This window comes from Cynocephalus volans, chromosome 2 (genome assembly GCF_027409185.1).
Source record: "Cynocephalus volans isolate mCynVol1 chromosome 2, mCynVol1.pri, whole genome shotgun sequence".
NCBI classification, from domain to species: Eukaryota; Metazoa; Chordata; class Mammalia; order Dermoptera; family Cynocephalidae; genus Cynocephalus; species Cynocephalus volans.
Window position 1 is genome coordinate 214,608,710 of NC_084461.1, and position 11,291 is coordinate 214,620,000.

An 11,291-nucleotide genomic window follows, 5' to 3' on the forward strand; every position below is an offset into this window, starting at 1 on the left:
TGCTTTTTTTTTTGTATGAGTCCTCAAATCCCCTTTAAATTAATAAGAGTTAATAATCCAATAAAGTGATATTACACATTATGATTCTAATTCAATAGGTATTCAATTTCTGATAGCAGGTGTATGGACTCATTTCTTCTGTGCATCTACATCCAGGTTACTTGCAGCCCAGAGATCTGCCCAGCCGGGGCGTTCTCCCCTTTGTGCAAGGCCTTCTTTGTAACACTGGGTCAAGGTGCAGGAACTTCAGCTTTGCGGAGTCGATGGAGCACCATTTTCGGTAAGAGAAACACAAGCATCCTTTTCAGAATTCCTGGGAAGCTGGTTTGTAGAAGAGGTGTCATGCTTTTAGTAAAGCCTCAAAAATTTTGGACAAGTAAGTGATGATGAAAAATACAGAATTTAGAATTACAGGAAAATCAGTTTTATTAAATTCAGATTCACATATTAATGGCTCCAACTAATGTTTAGTTTACAGCAGGAGTTCTTTTCACTGCTGTGTCAAGACTCACAGAGTAACTGCTGATTAACAAAGGCCATTTGCATGTCAGGGTTTGTTTTCTGCAGGTTAAATCTCTGATGTCTTCATACCACATTCTGAGAACGACAGGACAGTTTAGTAGCTGGCCAGCATCACAAAGCCTTTGACTTTGAGAACCAAGAACAAAATTCCTCACTGTGTTTTGTAGTGCCCGAGGCAGAGGTATAAGAAATGCAAAATAAAATAGGGAAGGAAAATAGCAAGGACTGAGGCAAGAGCGGAAGGAATGAGGGGCAAAGAAGCATGAAGAAGTCCACTGTCAAGTTCCCCCTGATTTCAGACCTGGCCACTTGATCACAGTTTTCACATTGATTCTACAGTATGAATACAGTTGAAACTCAAAGTGATAAAGATTCACTTCTGATTATTTTGCAGTAATTGTCTCAGTTTAAAAATACATGAAAACAAAAGTTTTCACTTCCAGTCTAAACGTTATTATGGTTAATTTAGTTAATGAATTTTCATGACCTTTATAATTCCCTGGGGACAGTTCACTTTGGTTAGAAATCCCAGGTATTGCCTGGTGTAGATTATGATTATGAAAATTGACTTCTGCATTCCAGCTTTGTTAGGGAGTGTCCCCATTTGCTCTAACAAAAGGATTTTAGAGCAAAAACATGAATCATTCGTGACAGCTGATTAGGAGGATATTCTCACAGTGTTAGGGATCATTTCTATTTTCTTTAAGGTAAAACAACATAAAAGCAAACTTAAAATGCTTTATGATAGCACTAATGTGCTGTCTAAATCTGTCCTCACTTCCCCGTTCACTGTCAGTGATCTTCAAGAGGCTGATAGCACCTGACCAGAACACTCTTCACTCTCAGTGGACTTATCACCAGGGCCTCATCCTCTCGTCCTTGGTCTCTTTTAGTCTTTTGTTCCCAACTCCTTGGAATGCTCTCTTTACAACAATCGCCAGTTGTTTACTACTAGTCTCAATTTATGATCATCAATATAACCTTTACTTTTCTCATTCTCAAGTAGGCCCAGATCCCCTGAGGATCATGTGACCCTCTCTGCCTCGTTCTCCACCACTGCCTGCTTCTCCATCTTTTTTGATAATCTCCAGCTGCCGCTTCACTCTGACTTTTCAGTTTGTTTTTTGCTCTTCAGAGACTCTGAGAGAGTCTTCCAATCATCGTAATCTCTATTTTATAATTATATCTATCCCAGGGTTTCCCTTCCTTTCAAGTAGCTGAATCTTCTTCCACCATCTAAAGCAGTCTTCCCCCAGAACAGCTGGTAATTTGCTCCTTATTCCTGGCAAGGCTTTTCTGACATGGAGAAGTACTGACATCAGAGAGAGAAGGAAGAAGGATTCCTCTGTGCTTCTGGTCCCATTTCTGCACCTCAGGACCCTTCTACGATGATCAGTTCCTCTTCTCCTTTCCTTAGCATCTTCTAAGGCATCTGCAACCTTTCTCTTCTGTTGTCTCCATCCTCCCCACCTTCACATGGTCCAGGGTCTTCCTAGACTATACACACACAGGTCTCACGGTGGCCACTTACCTCCTTCTAATGACACATGTGGCCTCCGCGGACTGTGAAAACACAGTTTTAGATGATCCCAGGGCTTTTTTTTTTCCCCCTGAGCCCCTTTCAGTAGCTTGTTGAGATCTGACTCAGCAGGTGTGACTGAAGTATGAAAGGACGATCCCAGTGCTGAGCCTACAGGCCCCGTTCCTCACTCGGCCATCTTTCTCCCTGTAACGCAGTCACCTGTCTACCTGTGAAGAGCATTTTGGAGCTGGGTCCCTATACTGGAGTCTTCTCCATGCCCAGCCTAATTGTGCTTGTTGGTGGACTATTGAGAACTTGGGAGATCATATGTGTTCTGCTGTTTTTTATTTATAAATTTCTTCCCCAGTAAAACTTATTTTTACATCATGTTTAGTATTTCAGTTTTGTTTAAGGAATTCTTCCCTGAGGTCATAAAGTTAATTGTCTATATTATCTTCTTCAAGTATTATAATTTTTCCTTTCACATGTTAGTTCTGGATTCATCGAAGATTTAGGTCTGTGTGTAATGTAAGGTAATGATTGGATTGCATTTTTTTCCCTTTGGGTGAGCAGTGTCAGTTCCATTTGTTCAACATTTAAACATTTCCCATTGATGTGCCATCCCACTGTGACACAAACCAAGTTATCATATGTGCTGCATATATGTGCTTCTCCAATTTGTTCGAGAGGTCCATCAAGCCATCTTTTGAGCTTTACTATGCTGTCTTTCTTTCTACAGCTTCCTAATATCTTGATATCTGTAGAGCAAATATTCCTACTTTGCTCTTCTCCTTTAAGGAAGTCTTTTTTCTTCTGTGTAGATTTTACAATTGTGTTGTCAAGGTTAAAAAAACCTATTGGGATTTTGCTTGGAATTGCATTGAATCCTGTGATTGTGATGCATCATTTAATTTACTTTGGTCTTCTTCAGTATCTTTCAGTGTAGCTTTGCAGTATTTTTCCATGAAGGTCATGCATATCTTTTGTTAAATATTTTCCTAGTTACTTGAAATTTTTTGTTGTTATTTCAAACGGTATCCTTTTAAAAATTACCCTATGTCACTAATCATTACTTGTGTTATGAAAATATAATTATTTTAAAAGTCAACTTTATTGATCTATATAATATTGAATACATTGCAATGAGGGTTTTTTTTTTTTTTTTTTTTGAGGTTGGCAGGTAGAGGAATTGAACCCCGGACCTTGATGTTATCAGCACCATGCTCTAACCAACTGAGCTAACTGGCTGGCCCTGAAATGAATTTTGACATGTCTATGCAACTGAGTGATCACCACCATGATCAGTATATAAAGCATTTCAATTATCTTCCCAAATTCCCCTGTGCCCCATCTGAGTCCAGTCTATACCCAGCCACCACCCTCTTCCAGACTCAATCAACAACTTCCCAGCTTTCTGTCATCTAGATTATATTTGCCATTTCTAGAATTTCACATGAAAGATATGTCTTTGGTGTCTGTCTTCTTTCGCTCAGCAAAATATTTTCAGATTTATACATTTGGCTGTGTGTATCAGTAATTCATTCCTTTTTTAATTGCTAAGTAGTATTCCATTGTGGAAGTGCCTCATTTTTTTTATACAGTTACCACCCATGGCTGGACATTTGGGTTATTTGCAGTTTGCCTATTTATGAATGAAGCTGCTATGAACATTAAAAAATAAGTTTTTGTGTGGGCAAATATTTTAATTGTTCTTAATTAAATACCTAGGAGTGAAATTGTTGGGATGAACGTTCAGTGTATGTTTAGCTTTATAATAAATTTCCAGACTGTTTTCCAAAGCGTTGTACAGTTTTGCACTCCCAGCATCAATATATGAGAGTTCTAGTTGCTCCACATCCTTGCCAACACTTGGTGTTATGTTAGTCTCTTTAATTTTAGTCAATATATGGTTGTACAGTATTATCTGATTGTAGTTTTAATTTGCATTTTTTGATCATAAATGACATTAAGCATCTTCTCATGTGTATATTGGCCATTCTAATTTTTTGTGTGTGAAGTATCTGTTGAAATCTTTTTACAATTAATTTTTTATTTTTGGTTTTAGTGAATTCTTAGAGTTCTTTACATTCTGGTTATAAGTCTTTTATCAGACATATGTATTGTGAATATTTTCTTCCAGTTTCTGAACTGTCTTTTGAAGAGCAGAGGTTTTTCATTTCGATGAAATACAATTTCTCTTATTTTTTTCTGTTTTGGTTTGTGCTTTTTGTATTTTTCTGTAACAAAGAAATTTTTTTCTTTTCTTTTTAATTTTAATTTTTTAAATTTTAACATTTACTTGTACATATTTGTGGGGTACAGTGTGTTGTTTTAATACATGGAATTACTGCGCAATGGTTCGCTTAGGATAGATAGCATAGTTTTGATCCCATTAGTCTACCACTTCTCTTCCACTTCCCCCCTCTCCCTTCCTGGCCTCTAGTAACCATTATTCTACTCTCTACTTCTGTGAGAACCACATTTTTTTAGATTCCACATATGAGTGAGATCATGGGGTATTTGTTTTTCTGTGCCTAACTTAACTTCACTTAACATGATGGTTTCCAGTTCTGTTCATGTTGCTGAAAATGATAGGGTTTCATTTCTTTCTGTAGCTGTATAGCATTCCATTGTGTATATATACCATAGTATTTTTATCCATTCATCTGTTGATGGGCATTTAGGTTGATTCCATCTCTTGACTATGTTGAATATGGTTGTGATGACCATGGAGTGCAGGTGTCTTTTTGATGTATTGATTTCATTTCCTTTGGGTATATACCTAGTAGTTGGATAGCTGGGTCACAGGGTAGATCTATTTCTAGTTCTCTGAGGAACCCCTATATTGTTTTCCATAGAGGTTATACCAATTTTCACTACCACTAGCAATATAGGATGGTTCCCTTTTCTCTGCATCCTTGCCAGCATTTGTTATTTTCTGTCTGGTTGATAATAGATATTCTAACTGGGGTAAGATGATATTGCGGTTTTAATTTTCATTTTCCTGATGATCAGTGATTTTGAACATTTTTTCATGTGCTTCTTGGCCATTTCTATGTCTTCTTTTGAGAAATAAATGTCTGTTCAGGTTCTTCGCCCATTTTTTAATTGGGTTATTTGGGTTTTTTTGCTGTTGAGTTGTTTGAATTCCTATGTACTCTGGATATTAGCACCTTGTCTGATGTGTAGTTTGCAAACACTTTCTCCCATTCAGTAGGTTGTTTCTTCACTTTGGTGATAATCCCCTGCTGTGCTGAAACTTTTCAGTTCAAAACTTTTCATTTGTGTTTTTTTGTTTTAGTTGCCTGTGTCTTCGTCGTCTCACTCAAAAAAGCACTGTCTATTCTTATTTTGTGTAACATTTCCCCTGTGTTTTTTTCTAGCAGTTTCATAGTTTCGGGTGTTAAATTTAGGTCTCCAATCAATTTTGAGTTTATTTTTGTGTATGGTGAGAGACAGGGGTCTAGTTTCAACTTTCTGCTTGTGGGTATCCAGTTTTCTCAGCACCATTTATTGAAGAAGCTGTCTTATCTCCACTGTATATTCTTGGTGACTTTGTCAAAAATCAGTTATCTATAAGTGTGTGGGTTTATTTCTGGGCTTTCTATGCTGTTCCATTGGTCTATTTGTCTATTTTTATTCCACTTCCATGTTATTTTGGTCACTATAGCTTTATAGTATATTTTGAAGTCAGGAAGTGTGATGCCTTCAGCATTGTTCTTTTTGTTCAAAATTGCTTTAACTATATGACATCTTTTGTGGTTCCATACAAATTTTAAGATTTTTTTTTTCTTTTTCTGTGGAAAATGTCACTGTATTTTGATAGGGATTGTGCTGAATGTGTAGATTTCTTTGGGTAATATGGATATTTTGATGATGTTAATTCTTCCAACCCGAGAACATGGAATATCTTTCCATTTATTTGTGTCATCTTCAGTTTTTTTCACCAATGTTTTATGATTTTCATTGTTGAGCTTTTTTTGGCTAAACTAATTCTTAGGGGGATTTTTTGGTAGCTATTGTAAATGGGATTACTTTCTTGATTTCTTCTTCAGCTGTTTCATTATTGGCATATAGGAAGGCTATTGATTTTTTGTTTGTTGATTTTGAATCCTGCAACTATACCAATTTCACTTTTAGTTCTAGTAATTTTGGGGGAAAGTCTAGGGTTTTCTATGTGCATGATCAAGTCATCATGTGCTGGCTAGAATTTCCAGTATTATGCTGAATAAGAGTGAGGAAGGTGGGCATCCTTATCTTGTTCCAGATTTTAGAGAAAAACCCTCCAATTTTTGTGCATTCAGTATGATATTAGCTGTCTGTCATATATGGCCTTTATTGTGTTGAGGTACATTCATTCTGTACCTAATTTGTTGAGTGTTTTTATGACGAAGAGATGTTAGATTTTTGTCAAATGCTTTTTCTGCATCTGTTGAGATGATTGCGTGGATTTTTTCCTTCATTCTGTTGATGTGATGTATCATGTTTATTGATTTGTGTATGTTGAACCATCTTTGCATCCCTGGGATGAGTCTTACTTGATCATGGGAAATGATCTTTTTAATGTGGTGTTGGATTCTGTCTGCTAGTATTTTATTGAGGCTTTTCACATCTGTGTTCTTAGGGATATTGGTCTGTAGTTTTCTTTTATTGTTGTGTCTTTTTCTGGTTTTGGTATGAGGTAATGTTGGCCTCATAGAATGAGTTTGGAAGTATTCCCTCCTCTTCAATTTTGTGGAGGAGTTTGAGAAGAATTGGTATTAATTCTTCTTTAAATTTTTGATAGAATTTGGCAATGAAATCATCTTTTCCTGGGGTTTTCTTTGTGAGGAGACTTTTTACTACTGCTTCAATCTCATTACTTGTTATTGGTCTGTTTAGGTTTTCTAGTTATTCATAATTCAACTTTGGTTAGGTTGTATGTGTCCAGGAATTTATCTATTTCTTTGAGGTTTTCCAGTCTGTTTGCATGTAGTTGTTTGTAGTAGTCTCTTATGATCCTTTGTGTTTCTGTGCTATCAATTGTAACATCTTTTTCATTTCTGATTCTATTTATTTGAGTCTTCTCTCTTTTTTCTTTGTTAGTCTAGCTAAAGGTTTACTGAGGTTGTTTTATCTTTTTGAAAAACCAGCTCTTTGTTTCATTGATCTTTTGTATTGTTTTTTAAAACTCTAATTCATTTATTTCTGCTCTGATCTTTGTTATTTCTCTCATTCTACTGACTTTGGTTTGGTTTGTTCTTGTTTTTCAGGCTCCAGGAGGTACAATGTTAGGTTGTTTATTTGAAGTCTTTCTTTCTTTCTTTTTCTGATGTAGGCATTTATTGCTATAAACTTCCTACTCAGAACTGCTTTTGCTATATTCCATAGGTTCTGGTATGTTGTGTTACCATTTTTATTTGTCTCCAGGAAATTTTTAATTTCCTTTTTGATTTCTTCCTTGATCCATTAGTTGTTTAGGAACATGTTGTTTAATTTCCATGTATTTGTATGGTTTTTAGTGTCCCTTTTGTTGTTGATTTCTAGTTTTATTCCATTGTGGTCAGCCAAGGTAGTTAATATGATTTCAAATTTTAAAAAGTTGTTGAGACTTGTTTTGTGACTTAAGATAGACCAATTCTAGAGAATGTTCCATGTCTTGCTGAGAAGAATGTGTTTTCTCCAGCTGTTGGATGAAATGTTCTATATATGTCCATTAGGTCCAATTGGCCTAGAGTAGAGATTAATTCTGATGTTTCCTGTCTGGTTGATCAGTCCTGTGCTGAAAGTGGGATGTTAAATTCCCCAAATATTATTGTATTGGCATCTATTTCTCTCATTAAGTGTAATAGTAATTGCTTCATATAACTAGGTGCTCTGAAGATGGGTGTGTATATATTTAGAATTGTTATATCCTTTTGTTGAATTCATCCCTTTATCATTATATAGTAACCTAGTTTATCTTTTTTTACTTTCCTTGGCTTGAAGTCTATTTTATCTGATATAAGTACAGCTACTGCTCTTTTTTGGTTTCCATGTGCGTGAAATATCTTTTTCCATCCCTTCACTTTCAGTCAGTGTGTGTCTTTATAGGTGAAGTGAATTTCTTATAGGCAGGACATAATCGGTTCTTGTTTTATAATCCATTTAGTCACTCTATGTCTTTTTTTTTTTTTTTTTTTTTTGTCTTTTTTCGTGACCGGCACTCAGCCAGTGAGTGCACCGGCCGAGTGCACTGGCCATTCCTATATAGGATCCGAACCCGCAGAGGGAGCGTTGCAGCGGTCCCAGTGCTGCACTCTCCCGAGTGCACAACGGGCTCGGCCCCACTCTGTGTCTTTTAATTGGGGCATTTAATCCTTTTACATTTAAAGTTACTATTGATATATTGGAATGTGTTTTGTTTCTTTTTTTCTGTGTTTTTGTTGATCCTTTTTCCAATCTTACTCTCTTCCTTTGTGACTGAGTGGTTTTCTCTAGCAGTGTATTTTGATTTTTTGCTATTTATTTTTAGCATATCTTTTATAAGTTTTTGTGTTAGCTATGGTTACTTTGAGGCTTATAAAAAACATGTTATAGTTATACCAGATTATTTCAGACTAATACTAACTTTAACAAAGAAATATTTGCCTAACTAAAGATAAAGATTTTTTTCCTACATTTTCTTTTAGCAGTTTTATAATTTTAGCTTTTGTTTAGGTATGCAATCTATTTTTAATTTATTTTCTATATGATGTGAGATAAATGTTGAGGTTTATCTTCTTCCATAAAGGGTATGCAGTTCTAGTACAATTTTTTTGAAAAGACTGTCCTTTTGGCACTTTGTTGAAATTGATTGATCTAAGAATAGTATGTAGGTCTGTTTTTGGACTCTCCTATTTTATTGGTCTTTGTAAGTATCCTTAGACTAATACCCTCAGAAACTATAGATTTAGAGATAGTCTTGAAATCAGGTAGGAATCTTTCAACTTTGTTCTTTTTCAAAATTATTTTGGCTCTTCTAGGTCCTTTGAATTCCCATATAAATTTTAACAGCAGCTTGTTTATTTCTACAAAAAAGTCTACTGGGATTTTGATTGGGATTACATTTTTAGAAAAGCAGCCTTATTAAGATTTAATTCACATATTGTACAATTGAGCCATTTAGTGTATATAATTCAGTAGCTTTTAGTATATTCACAGAGTTGTACAACCATCATCACAATCAATTTTTGAAAATTTTTATCAGTCCCCCAAAAGAATCTGTCTCTATTAACATTCACTCCACACATCCCTCCCCCTGCCATTCTCCCTCACTCCTAGCCCTAGGCATCCACTAACCTACTTTCTGTCTCTATAGATTTGACTATTCTGGACATTTCAAATATATGACATTTGTCCAACTTATATATTTTTTTTCTTTTTTTTTTTTTTGGTAACTGGCTTCACTTACATTATGTTTTGTAAGCTCATGCATGTTGTAGCACTCAATACTTTCTTCCTTTTTATTGCTGACCAATTAATATTCCATTGTATAAATATACCACATTTTGTTTTAGTATTCACACATTGATGAACATTTGAGTTGCTTCAACTTTTTGGCTATTTTAATTGTACTAGGACACTTCAAAAACTGCAAGTTTTTGTATGGACATGTGTTTTCATTTCTCTTGGTTGGGTATATGTTAGGTCATATGATAACCGTACGTTCAGTTTGAGGAACTGGCAGACTGTTTTTCAAAGTGGTTCCACCATTTTACTTTCCCAGCAGCAGTGTGTAATGGTTCAGACTCTTCACATCCTGACCATCACTTGTTCTTTTCCTTTAGATTATAGCCATCCTGGTGGGTGTGAAGTGGTATCTTATTGTGGTTTCAATACACATTTCCCTAATGGTTAGTGATGTTGACACTTATTGGCCATTTGGATATCTTCTTTAGAAAAATATCTACTCAAATCTTTTCCCCATTTTTAATTGGGTTATTTGTCATTTTTATTATCAAGTTGTAGGAGTCCTTTATATCTTCTGGATACAAGTTCCTTATCAGATACATGATTTGCACATATCTTTCCCCATTTTGTGGGCTCTTTCTTACTTTATTAATTGTGTTCTTTGAAGCACAAGTTTTTAATTTTGATTAAGTCCAACTGACTTATTTTTTTCTTTGTTGATTGTGCTTTTGGTGTCATATCGAAAAGGTTCTGCCTAACCCATGATAGTGAAGATACACTCTTATGTTTTCTTCTAAGCATTTTACAGATATAGCTCTTATATTTTGGACCTTGATTCATTTTGAGTTGACTTTTGTGTATGGGATGAGAAAGGGGTTCTGACCTCATTTTTTTGCCTGTGGACATTCAGCTATCTAAGGGGATTATATTTATCCTATAAATTAGTTGTGAGAATTGATATCTTAATAACATTGAGTCTTCCAATCCATAAATATGACATATGTATCCATATATTTAAGTTTTTTGAATTTCTCTCAGGAATATTTTTGTAATTTTCAGTTTTATACATGTTTTGTTAAATGTAGTTCATGTTTTTTGAGATTGTTTTTAAATTTATTTTTCTTAATATGAACTATCACTTGTAATGGCTTTTTAACATATCCTTTAGAATTTTATACATACATGATCAAATAATCTAAAAATACACACTTTTCTTATCTGGATGCCTTTGTTTCTTTTACTTGAGTTTAATGTGCTCTTCTCTATCTACCTTCTGTATGTTCTACCTTAGATCATTGATTATAGGCCTTTTCTAATATAAGGATTAAAAGCTGTATATTTTTCTTTGAGTACTGCTTTACTGCATCTTATAAATTTTGATATGTTATGTTTTAATTTGCATTAATTAAAAAATATTAACCGATTTCCAATGTGGTTTCTTCTTTGATCCATGGGTTGTTTTTAGGTCTGATCTTTAATTTCTAAGGATGTAAAGATTTTCCTGAAATCTTTTTGCTACTAATTTATACTTTGTGGTCAGGAAACTCACTGTTTGTGATCTTGGCCCTTTAAAATTGTTGAGGCTTGTTTTATGGCCCTAACGTGTGGTCTTTTTGGATGAATATTTAATGTGCACCTGAAGAGACTATTTGTCTCCTGCTGTTGTTAGGTGGAATGCTATTCATCTTCAGTATCTTTACTGATTTTATGTTTACTTGTTCTATAGATCATTGAGAAAGGAATTGAAATCTCCAATCACAATTGTGGATTTTTCGCTTTTAGCACCAATTTCTATAACAGCACAGATTAGCTGTGTATTGCTACGGCCCTTCCTTCT

At 34.9% G+C, this 11,291-nt stretch overlaps 1 protein-coding gene across 1 annotated transcript in view; it reads left to right on the top strand.

The window, feature by feature from the left end:
* The window catches only part of ABCA13 (ATP binding cassette subfamily A member 13), a 446,769-nt gene that overhangs the window by 25,068 nt on the left and 410,410 nt on the right, over nucleotides 1–11,291 (top strand). The window contains exon 3 of the mRNA XM_063086601.1: nucleotides 157–280. Coding sequence (XP_062942671.1) covers nucleotides 157–280 — 124 coding nt within the window. The remainder of the gene's footprint in view (nucleotides 1–156; nucleotides 281–11,291) is intronic.